Source organism: Hyposmocoma kahamanoa, unplaced genomic scaffold, assembly GCF_003589595.1.
Source record: "Hyposmocoma kahamanoa isolate Upper Pololo Valley unplaced genomic scaffold, ASM358959v1 66, whole genome shotgun sequence".
Taxonomy (NCBI): Eukaryota; Metazoa; Arthropoda; class Insecta; order Lepidoptera; family Cosmopterigidae; genus Hyposmocoma; species Hyposmocoma kahamanoa.
Window position 1 is genome coordinate 1,837,271 of NW_020653854.1, and position 18,796 is coordinate 1,856,066.

General features: G+C 36.4%; 1 protein-coding gene across 1 annotated transcript; it reads right to left on the minus strand.

Moving 5' to 3' along the window:
• Positions 1 to 757: 757 nt before the first annotated feature.
• LOC113231943 (pyruvate kinase-like) lies at positions 758 to 7,384 on the minus strand. The gene is made up of 9 exons (XM_026466497.1): positions 7,349 to 7,384; positions 6,373 to 6,505; positions 4,748 to 4,971; positions 3,852 to 4,181; positions 3,214 to 3,360; positions 3,031 to 3,132; positions 2,681 to 2,926; positions 2,372 to 2,594; positions 758 to 991 (listed from the first exon to the last, which is right to left on the minus strand). Exons 1-9 carry the CDS (start codon positions 7,382 to 7,384, stop codon positions 810 to 812), a joined length of 1,623 nt encoding a protein of 540 aa, XP_026322282.1. The 3' UTR covers positions 758 to 809.
• Between the last annotated feature and the right edge of the window lie 11,412 nt (positions 7,385 to 18,796).

Consider the following 18,796-nt stretch of genomic DNA (forward strand, 5'->3'; position numbering starts at 1 on the left):
ATTGTTTTGGATAAATAATTATAATATGAAAATTTGACCAACCAATTTTTTTTAATGGAGTCTTTGTATGATACCTGCCTAATGCGTAGGAAAAATATGGCTAGTAATAAAAAGTCAACCTGTAGTCTCATTTCTTTTCGTAAATGCGTAGGTTATACACGCAAACACTTATCCACTACAGCCTTGAAAAGCTCAAATTGTAGCTTTCGGAAAACAGATGCCAGCAGTGTATTCCACTTCCTATATTCATTAGGAAAGATATAGAAAAGAGCTTCGTACTAACAGGTGGTAAGCCCATCTATTCCACTAAGGTCAACTATGAGTTTAAACAGTTCAACCAATAGAACAAAATATTCCAATAAATTAGTTCAATAAGGATGGAGTGTTCCGGAATTTCTAGTTTCAAGTTTCATAGGTAAGCAAAATACATTATTTTATGCTGTTTATGTGGGAAATTTAGTTTGAAATTTAAGGTGAAGAAAAAGATTGCGATGAAATCTCCAAAGTTATTTAATGATGTGTGTGAAGTTGCCAATCCGTTTCGGTCCTGCGTGGGAACTACAGCCCAAGCCATCTCATTGAGTTGTGAGAGAAGGCCTTTGCCTAGCAGTAAGACTATATAGGCTAACTATTATTATTATATTTCATTTGCTAATGCAGGCAAGCAAATATGAGACACAAACAATTAGTATAAATATTGGAGAATTATTATATACTTTTATATACCAGTAATAAAAGCAAAAGACTACAAAACACAGTACAAAATGGTTTATAATGATTTTATGTCAATAAACTATCTAAAATAATATCTAGAACGAGTCCAGAGAAGCGTATATGATCCTCATGGTGTTGGTGAACCCAGATCCTTGTTTCCACCCGGAGACGATGACGACAGGATCTCCGATCCTGATGAAACCTTGGTTTATGGCCCATTTGACACCAAATGCGACTCGTTTCTCGATGTCCAATTGCCAGTCAGCATCTGGACTCTCTGAAACCGCAGATAGAGCGAAAGCTTTAGATTTTTATAAATTCCAAACATTATCCTGCTAGCATTTAATCGCAAATGCGTACTTTCAAAATAAAGAAACTTGCTGTCATGGTCATAGACCGTATACTAAACACCATTTCAAACTACGTAACACGGACAGCCCTCTATGCAGAGCATGCATGGAGGGGGAAGTAACTGACGCGCACATCCTAATGCAATGCTCTGGCGTGGCTAATCAAAGGCCCGAAACGCCTTAGAGTGTCGAGGTCGCTCCCCGAAAGTCTCCAACAAACCCAGAAGGGTGCTGAGATGTTTGGAGGAGCTTAATGTCGAGTTGCGTACACCAGCCCGTTACACTATACTATCCCACACCATTAAACTTTGCTGGCTGGGAGTTGACAAGGTGTTAACAAAGTTTTGTAATACTGATTGTAATCAATATTATGGTGTTTAACTACCATGATGTCCATTTATTCGATCTATCGATCTGACAGGAGCAGAACCTGTCACTATAAAAATTCACCAAAAATTACAAACACCTGCCTACACTTGAGCACGACGATGCAATAAAAGTATGTACATTTAAAAATCTTAAGTGGCAAAATTAATCTAATTAAAAATATTTCATTCATAATATTTACGTATGTACTATGTATATTGTTTTTGAACGACACAAGACAAGTTATAAGACACAAGCATCTCAGGAAGGCTTGTATTATAACTCGATATTCTATATGGATGAGGTACAGTTAAAACACCTCCGGGCGGCAGCCATGATGTTTTTTAATCTAGACGCCACTTTGAGACTTTACATGAGTTTGCAAGGTGTTATGTAGCATATAATGTTCACAGGTAACATACTATTTAGGCCACCGCCGTAATGAACAAAGGCGCTCCTAAATAAGACGCTTATAGAAGCTCTGCAGTGGCATATCTGGAAGCGCGTTCGCAGCGCCATTGGCGTGACACACGCGCGTCACTTATGCAGTAACAATTAAGCGTGAAACACACAGAGAGCGGGTACAGGTCGGGCGCGAGTCGAGTCGGAACCTCGGCGGGTCTAATTCCGTGTATTTATATGACAACACACATAGCGCGGACGCGGGACGAGCGTACGCGCCCACGCTCGATATGTTGTCGTCCATATAAACACACGGAATTAGACACGCCGCGGTCCAGACCCGACTCGCATCCGCTCTCTGTGTACACCACAGTTGCACTACCACTGTAGCACTTCTATAAGCATCTAATTTGAAGGTGTCTTTAAACCAACACCAAATTTTTGAAACGGAACCTAGGCATAATTTGATAAACTTAATCTTTCGGTTCCTTAAAAATCCGCATTACGTAATTCGAGTGAATTATTAAAATAACGAATACCTTCATAAATAAGAGGCAAAATACCTCTCCACATGTGCAACTGTCTGGCAATGGGAGTATATCTAGTAACAGCAATGACTGGGCATCGTGGCCTGTACTTGGCAACAACTTGGGCAGATTTGCCCGTACTGGTTATCACTACGATTGCCGCTGCAATAGACCTTTGAGCTGCGAGGACGGCTGCGAGCGCAGTTGCTGTTGTTTGATCACAAGGTATGATAGTCTACAACAACAAAGTTATATTAAAACAATAATCATTTGGTCTCTGCTTCAACTTTTAAGATTCAAAACGGATGAAAATCCAAGTACCTTGTCAACGAGATCATAGAAGACCTGTTTCGTCCAAACACAAGCCTCAGCTTCCTTACAAGTGCTAGCCATACACTCTACGGCTTCCACAGGATACTGTCCTACGGCGGTTTCTGCAGACAGCGCGAGAACATCAACACCATCAAGTACGCAATTGGCAATGTCCAGTAATTCCGCTCGCAAGGGTAATTTATGATACCTCATGCTACTAAGAAGGTGTGCGTTTAAAAAAACTGGAATATTAGCCTGTAATTTCCGATATATTATGTCGTGTTTCAATGGATACTTTTAAATGAAGCACAATGCTACTTAAGCTTACCGGAAATGTGAATTTCTAAAATAAACTGTACCTTATTAGCTCGAGCAATTATGTTCTTTTGGGCAATCACTAATTTTTTGGGGCTTATGTCGGAGCCTAATTCTTGTCTGGTGATTATAACACCATCAGCTATCTGAAAAGATAATATGGGCTTGTCAATGTTAATAACGTAATTGTAGATTATAAGTGTTAAATATAGTTTTTAAACTATTACCGTTATAATATCATCAAAGTTATGAAAACCTTCCGCGGTCTGGATATTGGCTACGATCGCTATTTTCTTTCCTTTTTCACCAAGTAGCTGTTTTAGGTTTATTAAACTGTCAGCGGAACTTATAAACGTGGCTATTATTAAGTCAACCTGAAAAGCATATTAGGAAATATTCAGTTTGGCAAGTTCGGTGAAGAAAAACATTGTGAGGAATCCTACACACATCTGCAAAGCAATTCATGAGATTATTTTATTATTAATTTTAGACCTCTACCTGATAAACTCTTTTGCTTCCTCAATTCTCATAAATACTTGGTATTTTTGCCTTTTTGAGTACATTCAATCTGATTGTCGTCGAGGCCATCTTTTCACTATTTGTCCCCTACGTTAACTTTATAAATTTGTATCGTTATTCTACTAAAATCTGTCCTTTTCACGGTTAATAATACTAGTATTAAATATATAGAAAGTGAATACTGACTCATTGTCAGTTAAATTTCTCTTTTTTGGACGAATTTAGTTGTAAAAATGTCTATGTAGTATAAACTCTAATGGCATAGACCAGTTCTTTTAATTAGGTTTTCTCAAGAATCTGAATAAAAATCCAGCAAACATGTACAAGGGTTAACATTGTGACATACCTGATAACGTATAGCCATATCAATATAGCTTTTATCTTTGTCTGTAAAGTCTGGCATTTGCATCACTTTGTTTGGAACGAATACGTCCTTGTGAGAACCGAGCATTCCACCTCTTTCAATCTTGCATGTAATTGTATTCGCAGAAACTACCTCCACTTTTAGTAAAATTTCTTCATTATCTAATAAAACTGTGTCGTTTTTTTTTACTTGCTCGGCAAAATACATGAAATCTACGTAGACAGTATAGACGGAACATCGTTCACGGTAAGTTTCATCTGTGGTTAATCTCACCGTTTCTCCTGTTTTAAGCTCTATGAAATCCCCAAAACTCTGAAATGTTAGAACCCATTATGTCTGTTTATATTGACAGAGGGCTTTTAAAAAGAAAATGTATTTCCTTTTCATCACCACTGTATTAAATTATTACATTTATTTATTTATTATTATATTTATATTTATGTATATTTGTCTTATTAAGAATCATGGTTGATTTAAGAATAAAAACTAGTAATTATTATGACCTTGAATAAAACTGTGTGTTAAAATATGCTTAATATAAAACTTTTGCCCAAGAGGCTGAGGTAAATTATCCAATTTGGACGACAAATTCTTTAACAGCCAGCCTTCTGATCACTGGTGGCAATGAGATGAAATCACAGTAAAAGTTGCTAAAATCATGGAATTTGCTTTTGTTAACACTGACTTTGGTTGGCGTATTTAAACTTTTTGCAGTACCCAGCTATCTTAAAACGATACCCTCTGTGATTTTTCGTTCCTCCGCTGTTTACAGTTTAATAAAATTCTATATTCTTTAGTAAGTTTGATGATACTTAAACCACGTACCTTATCTTTTATATTAAGCACAATTAATGTAAGAGTAGTGGCTAAGTACTTACATCACTAATTTTTCCCGTCCTCATCTTTTTACCTGTCAGCATTATAGCAATACCTAATGGATAGTTTCTGTTCATTCTCATGCTGTAGTTCTTGCTTGCTTGTCGAAGCATTTTGATAACTTCAATGTGTTCTTCCTTTGTACCAAATGTCATATTTATTAAAGCAATATTCATTCCAGCAGCCATCATTTTTTCCATTACGTCAATATCTAACGTCGATTTACCTAGACAAAAGACATACGAGGAAATTATGGAGTAGTCTATGTAACTTAAATCATCTAAACACACAAATTAATGATGTTTTTTGAAAATGCAGGTATTCTTCAAAGTATTATCACGCTAGAAAAATCGAAGGAATTTTTGAGGTTGGATCGTCTATTAACAATATATTTAGTGAAGATGATATTGAACGGATAGTGAAAGTTTTGAATGAGGCAAATGGTATTTGTAGACGCTTTTATTTGTACCTACCAGTCAGAATATGTCGAAAATAGGCGTGTCTGGCTGGTTATCCCATTAGTTCCAACTCAAATGGACGGTAATGAATATTGGGTTTGGTAGAGGAAGCATGAAATTAGGGCAGAATAAAGAAAGTTGCATAGTACGTGTGGTGTAATTCGGAGACAGAATGAGAAACAGTGTGATAAGAAAGCTTGTGATATAATAGATGATGTAGTGACTATGTTAAAAAAGGAATGCTACGATGGTTTCGTCATACGGAAAGGATGTTACTAGTACAATGATACAAATTTATAGAGTGTGTATCGGATTACAAAAATAGGGTACGGGTACTAACAAGAGTGAGCAAGGCCAAAGAAAATGTACTTAAAATTTATTTAAAAACAAAATATGAGATATGCACGAGCACAAAAACAAACAAAACAATGACAAATAAAAAAGGCGCCAAAACAATTAAGTACATTTCAATTTGAAATTATACTGTCTAAAGTCCAAAAAACTTTTATAGTAACTGCACAGTAAATGTGAATGAGAACAAGGGAAAAATTCAATTTCAGCGTACATATGTCTTTAAAAAAGGCTGGGCCAAAAAGAACAAGTATAAATAAGCCTGCGTAGAAATAACTGATGTGAGGAGAGGTAGCGAAGTGAGGAAATGAGAATAAGACCTATGTCAGAAGTGCAGAAGGTGGTAGTCTACAAACTATTAAATACAAATTCATACAACACAAATAAACAATACAACCTACCACGCCTATTTTCTATTGGCTTCCGAAAAAAGAAAAGAAAGAAAAAGGAAACGATTTGGATCTTTTCTTTGGACATAAGCCTGCCGATGACATGCGAGTAAATTCCTAAAGTATTGCAGCATTTTGAACTTTACTTTTTTTATTATTTTAGATTGTTTGTTTTTTTGTATTTTAGATGTAATTTGAAAAAAAAAAATTGTCGAATGTTGTTTTTACATTCATTTGTTTTAATTTCCTACTAATCCAAGTTTGTCGGGTGTTTCGTTCTTGTAAATTGATCTTCTTTTCGTGATTGATCGCTAAACAATACCCAAGTATAAGCTGTTTCCAAATGTCTTTCTACATTCAATTATAAATCTTCATCATTTTTACGGTATAAACTACGATACTATTAAACAATAATAAAGTTGTTTGTACCCATACTACACATGATGCTACTAAGCCTCAAACAGCCTGGAGGTGATTTGATATCGAGATTAAGCACGTGGTCCAGCAGGGTATCCGCATGTGCCGCGGGTAGTTGCTGCCCAGGTAGCTCCATTACATCGTACTGAGAATTAATGCATACAAAATCCAATGTTTACTCCCAGCTTCTTGGATTTATCTTATCTGTACACTTTTCTGGTATATCTAAGCTCTATGATGCCTAGCCGTGGGTTGATACAGATTGTTATTAGCCACACGCAATTCTAGTTTACTGTAAGGCTTAACTTACACTGGCGCAGAGTGGAAGCGTCGCGGCGCGTCATGTTTTTCGACTATAGCATATCTAATTTCTCTTTATTAAGGTACAAATTTGTGTTTTGCAAATATGGAGTCAAGCGTCGACGTTTGGTTGGAGTCGAGCGGTTTTGGGCGTCGCCGCAGTGAGGCACCAGACGCCGAACACACTGTGATCCGGGCGCACTAATACGAGGGTCGTCGTGCGTCGCCTGGCGGTGGAGTTGAAAAACAGGACGCTATGCGACACTTCGACTCTGCGCCAGTGTGAGTTGAGTCTAATAGTGCAAAATATATGAAGCCGTGGTAGACTAAAGGTTTGGTTCTTTCGGGGAATTTATGTGTGAAATTCAATTTGAAATTTACCATTATCTTTTCTTATCTAGTAATAAATAATAATAAATAGAAATATTAGACAACATCACGTAGGTTGCTCTGATTCCAAAGCAAGTAACTAAAGCACTTGTGCTATGGAAATCTGTAACAATGACAGTACCACAAACCCCAGACCCACGGCGGGGAAAGAACCAGGGACTTCAGAGATGGCGAAACCATGAAAAACGGTGTTTCAAGGAGGTCGTCAGCAATATACCTACATAAGCGTACGTTTTTATATGCTTAATACCATAACTTCTATAATCTAGCATAGTATTCCATTAGTGTAAGAACTTACTTCTTCGAGTTTAGCATCCAAATCGGTCGGCCACATTTTTGAGGGAAATATAAATAATAAGTAAAATCACAATTATCAATAATTCATTACAAATGGCCAAGAATTCTCTTCTACCTGACTGTCACCTCAATGTCGAATAAATGTCACTTTTCGAAGAGCCAGATACAAACAAAAACGTTTAGTTACAAATTCAAACTTTACGCTCTATCATCTACTACCATAACTTAAAGATTTTGATTGGGTAGGGCTTAAAACGTGAGAACGACGTAACACAATTTTAAAATTTAACAAAATTAATCTTACAGTCGCTTAAATAAGAGTTATGTTACAATATTTCAGTATTTTTTTCATCCTGGTTCAGCCAGACACCATCAGGTGGCGTTTTAGTAAAAATGATACTAGTTTATAATAGGTAACTATTATACGTTAGATGGCGCTGAAACTCATTTTTCGTTACACTAAGAACTCACGGAGCGAAAGAAGGGCAGGAAAGAAGGGCGCGACCTGGAACAGTTAATAGTTACCAGACGGATCAACGGTAAACGTCCGAGGGGTGGCTGTCCCACAAGATTTTATTTTTTATGACAGGATGAACAAATCGTGGGCCTGTTTGGTGGTCAGCAACAGCAGAGATTTATAATTGTCCATAACAGTTGCAGTGTCACTCAGTGCTTTAAAACGCAAAGATCTGAGGGGTATTGCTACTGAGCCCGTCACCTTGAGACAGAAGTCGACAATTAGTGCCATGTACCTGTAATTTCACCAGCGCCCTTTACTCTTCAAAACTGGAACACAGTAATACTGACATTACTGCTTGGCGGCGGAAATAGTTAAGGCAGAAATTGGAAACGGCATTACTTCCTTGGACAAACTCTTTAACAAGGAGATCTAGGCATGAGTCTCCATGACGTGCTCCACTGTGCCAAAGACCGCCACAAACAGCGCAGCACCGTCGTACAGTTTCTATTTCCGCGGGGAAGTTACCCTTAGTAATGAGGAATACGACGCGAAGAGGGAGGGGAAATTAAATTTGAAACATCCCCGATACAAAATAGTGCATTCCAAAGACAATAAAATGTGGATATTTGATGAGCGCAAACACGATATAGCATGCATGAAGAAAAAAAAAATCAACGTAAGCGCAGCTATTTTGCACGATTTAACCTTCACTGGGTTGGCGCAGTGAGTAACTTTAATAGATTAATATCACGGTGTTAGAAACATCATGATATTCAATAACAATATACTATTGAATATGAATACTCCCAGACGATTTCGGCGACCACTTCAGCTCCGATGTAGGCTTCGTTCGTGAGCTTGCATGTAGCTTATGCAGCCAATTTTCTGGAGGAAGATCCTCGCGCAATTTTGGCATGTAAACACATGCGAGGTTTTCAGTTCATTGCGCTTACAATAAGTTCCGAGAGCCTTTCATACTCAAAGTCACAAACTTTGGTGTTGACCAGTGTGCAGGTTCTTCATTGCATTTCTTCGTGTGACATTTCAGCACATCCTTGAACGTAAGGACTTGTCCGCCACGCTTACGCTTGCCCTCCTCAAGTTCAGAATAAAAGATGCGCTTCGCCACTAGTCCGCCATCCACGACACATGTCCACACCAATGAAGTTGCCGCCGCCGTATAAGATACTTTTCAACAACACTAACATTGGCCCTTCGTAATACCTCAGTATATCTCAGTTTCGGCGGCGCGAGCTCGACCATGAAACGAATTTGTATAACAGTGTTTGTTTTTACAAAAACCGTTATACAAATACTTTTTCAAAGGAAAAATAAAATAACGTATTTTCTATAGTAATTAAATTTTTATCAGTTCGATCAGGCGCTCCGATAGTACGCACGCGCTCGCCAGAAATTGACAAATTAATGTTTTAAACAAAACATCTTCGAACATAAAGTCACTAAGCTGTATCTTAGAAATGTCAATTTCTGGCATCGTCGTTTTCACTAATCATACATAATGCGGATGCGTGTGCTCGCGTACGATCGGAGTGCCTGATCGAACAGAACTGAACAGTGCGGGAGGAAATGCGGCGCCATACCGCCATACAACCATATATATAGAAAAAAAGGGGAGATATGATATGGGGGCGTGGTTCGCGTCGCCTCGATATGGTCAAAATGACCATATCGAGATGACACGCCTACAAACAATTTAAGATATTTAAATTCCATTATACTCGTACATTAAACGTAAAGTATTTTTAATTTTTTACTTTTTCCAATGAGTTTAAAATAAAAGAAGGTTGGATTGAAGCTGCAGGAAAATCGAAAGTTTGGTTTTCTTATTACTATTTCTGATTTTATTTCAATTTCCATAGCAAATGCATTTAAAAAATAAATAAAATAAAATCGGCTTTATTTTACATGTGCATGCAAAATAAATTAGAAACAATTATAGAAAATTACATAAATCCTTCATAAAAAAACAATTTAAGTTATTAAATTCGTTAATGGTTCGAGTTTACTCTTGACAGAGACAGCTTCAGCAACCCGTGGTAACGTATAATGGAAAATTGACACTGGCGACGATCGCCATATTTTTTATATTATTCTTATAAAACTGACATTGGTCCAAGCCTAGTGGCCGCCATTAAGAAAATAATAATAATTTATATTAACATATTAATTTAATAATACACCAGTACCAGTGTAGATATGGTATCAAAAATGAATTTTTTTTTTAATATTAAAAACAGCCACATGGTTTCCAACTATCGATTAGGTGGGACCATATCCCTCGTTGAGTAGCGTCAATTTAAGGTTAATAAGGTTAACAATTCACGGAGCGGTTTCCATCCGCGCCCGCCGCGCCGGTGCTGCTAGACAGCGGTTTTATTTCAATTCTCACGACCCTGCAAGTTTGTGCGGGCACGTAACTGCCGCGGTTGCGGGCACGAACCGTTGCGATTGCGGAACCGCGAAGTTAGTGGGAGTTAATTGCAAGTCGCGCGATTAATAGAGAACTCACCCTGCGTGCGCCTGCACCACGTTGCACCTGAACCGACCGCCAAAGTGTGCGGGCGACGACAGCCGCCAAGCGCGCAGGTCATCGCGTCCTGCGCGGTTCTACTAGTACCTCGCCGCGGCAACCGCGAGCAACCGTCACCACTACAGGCGTAAAACGCGTCGTGAAATGTGCTACAAATTTTACATACTTGACTGTTACATTCTACAGATGCCGCGGTCCCGCGGCAGACGCGGGTGACAACCACTCCGTGAGTTTTTAGTGAAACGAAAAATGAGTTTCAGCGCCATCTGACGTGTAATAGTTAGCTATTATATACTAGCAGTATTTTTGCTAAACGCCACCTGTTGGTGAATGGCTGAACCAGGATAAAAAAATACTGAAATATTGTAATATAACTCTTATTCAAGTGACTGTAAGTTTAATTTTGTTAAATTTTAAAATTGTTTTACGTCATTTTCACGTTTTAAGCCCTACCCAATCAAAATCTTTAGGTTATGATAGTAGAGCGTAAAGTTTGAATTGCACACAAGCTAAAAAGTGGCGACATCGGCACCCGATCTTACATAGCGTCATTACATATCTCCCCGTTTTTTCTATATCTATGGTTTGAACCAGCTAAGATTCAGAGCGATCCTTTTTCATTGTTATAGTTCATAGAGGGAGAATTGGGTAGAGGGGCTCTATAAATAATAAAAACGGGTGCGTCTCAGTTGTTCGAAAATCAAATAAACTAATTTCAGAACATATACCGTTCATATAATATAATTTTCATTTGGACTAATTTCAGTTCCTATATTTTAACTTCATATAATTGTTGTTTGATATAACATTCACATTTTATAACTTTTTTAAAAATAAAGCTCATATCATATAACTGTCATTTCATATATTGTCAATTCTGATAATTTTCACATGTCATTTTTTATAAATAATAAAGTTAAACCCGGCTCGCCGTGGTACTTGTCTGTTCGATACTAGAGTGTAACTTTATGTTTTCAATAGTATAGTTTACATAGCTGAATCTTCGTTTCGACAAAATTATTATTGTTACACACTGGATTCCTTGGTGGTTTAAAAGAAAACAAATGTATTTCACATAGGTCAAATCTTGGTTGCGTCCTCTATCTAGTAGGTTAGGTTAGGTTAGTATATGAAAAAGCCGCACGAGCCGAGCGAGCGCAGCGAGCGTGTCGCGGCAGCGGCCGGTGAGTGCCAGAAGCGAATTTGTTTGCGTTTACGAACATAGTTTCAGGTCAAATTATAATTGATATACTATTAGTTTTAGGAATATCGTTTCTTAATCGTTAATAAATTTTCTTCATGAATTTGTAAGCCATGATGGTGTATTGTAAAATAGACACTCGTAGGTTCCATAAAAACTGGTTTTCCCTTACTCTTCCCGCGATAAACAATTTGTCTCATGGCTGAAGTAGAGGGCAACTTGCTCAAAATCATTTCATCAGCGTTACGTTTCGCAGCTTGTAAAATCTGGCAAGTTTTTTTCTCTGGGTGTTCGATGGAATTTATTTTTAATTCAGTAATGATAGATGAAATTTCCGGTCGTGCTGGATCAGGATCATGATTGTGTAAATAATCATTATGTTTAGTCACTGTGTGTGTTTCGGTTTCCATATTCACTATTGTGGTTGCACGAGACTTGCATTGCTTGGTTTGGTATAATTCACAAATCCAATACACTGTATTATTCACTTGTCTGTTTTTATTATAAATAAATCCATTAACAAACAATTTCAGACGTCCTTTCGAACTTTTAAATGTACTACTGTTTAAAATAGACATATTTGAATTTTATTTTCAACAATTTTCTGACCAAATACAACTTCTCAACGACTTATTAACTTATTTGTGACAGACAACATGAGCATTTTTTTCATCTACCCCGTATTTATACTAACTACAAAAATAATTATACGTATAACCGTACATTAGTTTGTGCTACTTGCGTATAATCAGGCGTTAGGTTAAATGATATTTATATAAATTGTTGTTATATTAACTGAGGTTTATAACTTATGATTGTTATTAGAAATGAGTGTTAGAGTACATGATTGTTATATAAAGTGAAATTATAATATTTAAGTTTATATTAAAAGTTTGTTATATGAAGTGAATAGTTATATTAAATGAGTTTATTTGAAATGAAATTATGACAATTGAGCGTTATGTTAAAAAAAATTATATGATATATTACACACCCAATAAAAACCGTATAAGCGAGATAGATTTATGCACAGACATATCAGAGTAAACGAGAAAACAATATTATTTTTTTGTCCCTTTCTACGTATGCAGTTTCGGTTGTATGACTCAACGCTTATTGAGTCCAGCAAATCCTTCCGAGTGTTTGATGTGCATCGATTTTATGTGTTTGTGCTTTTAAGAAGTGTTTTACAAAGTTACTAACCGTTCCTTTGTAGTAATTGACAATTATTGCAACTCACAATCATGGTGCATTGTTATATTTTAGGCCGTAAAAGCCGTACGGAACGAAAAATTGCCAACATAACCTTTCACACGTAAGTTTTAATTTTTCATTACAATCAATGAATTTTCTTGTATGAATTACTAGTAAAATACTCTTAGAAGCCTGGAATATTGCGAATTCGTGTATTTTAGATGATATTTGAAGTGTTTTTCGTGATTGAACGAGCTTTGTTTGCATCGTATAAACCTCCTAAAATAAGGAGAATATCTTACTTCTGTCAAATATGTCCATCTCGCTTCTACCAGCAGTGGTTATGATACGCGAGAAAGAGAGATGAAATAAATAACGTATAAATTAAATTAGACAGGCTTAAGCTGATTTCAGGGATACCGTGCTTTTGCCACTATCTTTTGCCCAATTTATGGGTCATTTTAAATATTGTATTTTTTTTACTTTTCAATACTTTTTCAGTTCGAAATATGTAAACTAAGTTAATACTGTTCAAGGGCCAATAAAAAAGTAATGATTTGACATAATTGTTTAGACCTTAGACTCGGCAGATTTCATCATTATCGTGAACTCATTTATACGTCCCACTGCTCGGCACGGGTCTCCTCTCAGGCGAGTGCTTAGGTGACAGTCCACCACACTGGCCCAATGAGGGTTGGGGACTGCACACGTTCTCCGAGGACTTTGAACCTTCTTCAACGTTTCATCACGATGTTTTCATTCACCGAAAAGCTCATGATAAATTCCAAATTAAATTTCGTACAAATTCTGAGAAATTCAGAGGTGCGAATCTGGATTCGAACCCACGACCCTCTGCTTGAGAGGCAGTAGGTCAAACCATTAGGCTACCACGGCTTCATTTTCATTTCAATTTCTTTAACAGGGTAAAATTTTAAAAGTAGACAACCCAGAATTTATGTACTCTGTTGGTATCCCTTTTCAGTATACGCGGAAGCTTCTCTATTCTTTTTTTTATTCTCCCTCTACGTTAGTTAGATAAAAATGACTAAGTATGACGAATTGCATTATTGATTTTTATATTGACGAAGCCTGTTGCTGACTTATATTTGTGTCTACCTGACGAAGCCTACGGTGCGCATTGACATTTGTGATTAATTTAGTTTTTGAATGAATAAATTTTATAGCATTGATTTGAATTAATAAATTCTTTGATTCTAGATTTTTAAAAAACCAAAACCGTTATTTTGGCTTTAATATGAAAGGTAGGTATAATGTGTCGTTGATTTTTTTGTAGGTCTACTGATGACCAATATTTTAGAATTACATGACATTACTTTTATTCAATCGTTTGGTCAGCGCACGCACTTTGTTCCGACGCGTTACGTCAAGAGCGCCCAAGACACACAATTAAAATTTACAAAAAAATTACGTGTTAATTTTTTATTGAATTGATATTCAATTATTTCTTGTGAAATGACTCCTAACTTTTGTGAAATGAGTACTGGGTGATCTTTGTAAATCTCTGTATTAATAATTATAAACAAACTAGTGGAGTATTTTAACAAAAAATAATTGAATATCAATTCAAGAAAAAAATTATTACAGATAATAGCGACATCTCTAGCCAAGCCTGGTAGCTGTAAAGGTACCTAACTGGGTGATGAAATACTTTCATAGATTTCTCATAGATGGCGCTACGGCTAAAAGTCGTTAAAAATTAAAATACTAAAGATCCGACAACAAGCACAGAAAAATTCGTGAGATCTGCTAGTTTGTTCCATGGCTTAGTTGGCATAGCGCTTGACACGGTTTGCTAGAAGACGTTGGTTCGAATCCAGCCGGATCGGTGGAATTTTTTCTAAGTATTCGCGTATTAATAATTATAATTGACATCTTTTTTATTTATTTGTAGAATGAAATGTAACAAACACTGAATGTTAATCTAAACTTAACTTAATACATTGACAAAAACCACATTTAAATTAGTTTACTCATTGTGGAGAATAGCGTGCACAAACCCACAGACAAACAGACAAGTATGCAGAAATTCTAAAAAATTATGTTTTGTGTTTAGAACAGACAGCACTGTGTAGACAGCACTGGCTTGTATTTTTAAATATTAAAGTATAGATTCAGCTTTTTTAGGATTTTATAATAATGTATTGATTTATTATCTTCGGGTGACATACAAAATTGTGAAGTTACCTTACTCCGCATAGCTAAATAATCACAAATGATGGTTGTGAATTAATCTTCGTTACACAAATCTTGTAAATCCCTAGATACCGAGCTCGGAGGTTTAGCTGTTTTTCAACAAAAATCAGGTGAATTACAAAACCAAAGTAAAGAATCCTGATCGAGGTTAAGCGGAATGATAAACATGACACAGCTGTCGCTAACAACGCCGACAAAAATAAAACCCACGAAATAAACAAAGCCAAGTTTTATTTGTGGGAAAACCATTAGGGGATCAAAACGAGGTTTGCGAAAAAGATAAATAAAGCGGTAGGAAAAAATGTGATTCAACGTGGGAGCTTCAGAATATTTTCATAAGAATCGAAAGATATCGCATCGTGATCAGAATTATTTTGTACATAAAAAAAAACTAACGATGGTAACAAACAAGTCTTAATTTTTGTTCTGAATCTAATTTTCATTAGTATGATAACTATTTTGGAATTAATTAGTAACATAGAAATATCTTATTGTAAAAGAAACAAAAAACTATTTTTCAACCGACTTCAAAAAAGGAGGAGGTTCTCAATTCGACTGTATGTTCATTTTTTTTTTGTATGTAAGTTACGCGATAACTCCGGTATTTGTGAACCGATTTTCATGATTCTTTTTTTGTTGGAAAGGGGGTATTTCCATAGTGGTCCCATTTCATTTTGAAGAAAATCATCCACCTCAAAGGGTGTCTGTTCACGCATGAAGATTCATTTTTATAAATAGCGCCTAACTTTAATTTAGGAGCAATTACTTTTAGCAATAATTTAGTTGATTTTGCTATTTCTCCAATTCAAGGCGTTTTTCTCTCGATATACTTTGAGTAGTGTCGTAGTGAGAACCTATTTATATTATCTCCAGTATCAAGTCCTGTATAGTGGCGAACTAGGGGATATTTCAATGAAACTTAGCAAATAGACGTAATTCCACGTACTTTTGAGGTCGGTTTTTTTAGTACTCTGTACTGAGATTATTTTTAATAATATCAAGGGACGGGACGAACAAGAGAACGTTTATTATAAGAATAATTAGAAGGATGTATTATTTGGGCAAGTTTTCGTTTGGTGAATTAATGTTGTTGAACTGCCTCCGTGGCCGAACGGTCCCTTCGTTACAATTGATCTACTTTCCCGTTTGGTCTACTTTCCCGATATGGTTACATGGGCTGCCACGTAAAGGTCTCTGGTTCAATTCCCGGGCCGGGAGAAATATTTGTATGGCCTGCGTTTATTTCATTCGAGAGTTTGGGTGTAATTTGTGGTTGTTTACCTATGTGTGTTTCCATGGCACCTGCGTTACAGGGTTTCCCTAGTGCGGGGCTATGAGTATGTGCGTTAAAAAAAATGTTTATGATACTGGGTTTGGTTTTCTTTATTTATTAGAGGGTTTAATCTTAATAGAATATGCCACCCCCATAGGAACATAGCAACACTCAAACACACTACATACAAATCAATACATTAATGCATTTAATGTATTGATTCCTTTGTGTTCCGTGCCTGACGGGGTCCATAATTTTCTGTGTTATTAAAATGTCATTGTATACCATAGATTTAGTATGTAGGTACTTGTATACATTATGATTTTGCAATAAAATATTGAGTATTGACATTGACTTACAAATAAATGGACGACGGGTCTAATACAAAAACCACGAAAAAAATGTCCCAAGTCAACCTATTCGAAATTTAAATTGTAATGTCATCGCAGTATCGCGCTGTCAGTCGAACAAATGAAGACTAAAGCGGTGTTTGGCGCTCTGTATACGATTTTAGCGCCTTACAAGTGCGGACACTTTTTAGCGCGGACCCGACGTCCATATAATTGTAAGTCAATGAGTATTGAGTAATAATTATTTACATTTTATACAATTTTATACCATGCGGTACAGCGCTATGGCGACTTTATATGATACTACTGGTTGCTTCCATATAGTTTCGTTTGCCGGATATTCCGTTCGATAAATTTATTATTCTAAGATCCATAAACAAAATGAATGCACACAAGAATTTTAAATATTTCTTTATTAACCTCTAGAGGTTAATAAAGAAATATTTCCATATTCGCTCTGTCATGTAACTAGTTACATATAAAGTTACACGCAAAATAGGCGCCTTGACGTCGAGTTGCGGACACCAGCCCGTTACACCAAGTACCAAGTATGATAGAGTATGGTATACGTCTCCAAAATTCCTCAAAAAATCACTAAAAAATCTCCGGTTATTTAATATTCTAACCTAACCTGACAGAATTTCAAATAATTGTTATTGTAAATTTTTTTTCTGTCTTGTAATAAGTAATAAGGGTAAGCTTTGGGGTTAGAATCACGATGAATAAGTCAATGGTCATGGCCAATATTTCCTAACGTAGGGTCATGGTAGATGGGCAGTCCTTTGAAGAAGAATGAATGTCCACGTTCAAGGATTGCACGTCTTTGCGAGAGGATGCAGTAAAGACCAAATAAATACTAGTTACTTCCGTGTGATGCAGCATAATACTAGTGGGAAAAAAAGTTTCACTAGCGCCCCAGTGTAACTATTCGGTGGTACTAGTGGCAACGAAGTGTGAAAAAGAAGTTGTGCGTTCTTTTACTTACCTATCCACTTTACTCCTAATATGCGTACAAAAATTTCTCTTTTTTTCGATGAAGGGAAGATTTCTCATTAGTAGAACCTTGAATCGTCATTTCAAATGGTGGTACTGGTGGGAAAAAAGTCTCACTAGTACCACAGTGGTACTTGTCGATAGCACAAAAGGTTTTTCGTTTATTGCGGTGTGTGGTGACTTCCTTAAGACATTAATGGCTCTACTACGAATGACAGTTATCGTTAGCAATCGCGTATTGCTTCACAGTTTTGTACGGCAAATTATACAGCGCCTCTAGCGGTCACAAGAAGAAACGACATTTTGTGTATAGACATTTTACGTGATCGCTAGTGATAAATGCCACTATAATTTTATGGTAGTCTAAGGTAGAGGCACAAATCACCGTTTATTCCTTAGACTATGGAAACCAAAGGACATGTTATGTTGACATATATAAATCAGACGTGACATATAGAAACCAATTTGTCTCTAAGATTTCGACATTGAAAATATAAACAAACTACTGTGTGCAGTCGTTAGCATAAAGAGATAGCATTACATTGGTCTGTGCCAAACACGGGAATCGACAATATGTAACGTCATCTTAAATGCCAACTCTGTTAATTTCGCAGTACATGCGGTAAGCATTTTTCCATCCTCTACGGGTGTGAGGTACATGATTTGGTTGTCAAAGGGAAGTACATATAAAATATTGACAGTGAGAACAATTAATTATTAATAAAAATACATCGCTGCAGCAATAAGGGATGTGGCATTAGCAAAAGCGAAAATCAACCGAATGTGACATTGCACAGGCATGTTTATTCTGCAGAAACTATTGCGTTGAGTCACCGCTGCGGAATCTCATGATTAAGGACCACTAATTGGTTCAAAACATGTCGAGCAAAAACTCGACTTAAATACGCGAGTTATCCGTTATTAACCGACATCAAAAAAGGAGGAGGTTCTCAATACGACTGTATTTTTTTTTTGTATGTATGTTACGCGATAGCGTTTGTGAACCGATTTTGATGATTCTTTTTTTGTTGGGAAGAAAGTACCTCAGATGTGGTTCCATTTAAATTTGAAGATGGCAAACTAGGGGATGAATGACTTTTGAGGTCGGTTTTTTAATTAAATAATTTAAATTTCTTACACTACTGACAACTGCGTTGATGAAGGCTTGCAGGTTTCACGTTTGTTAAATAAAACGAAAACATTGTATAATATT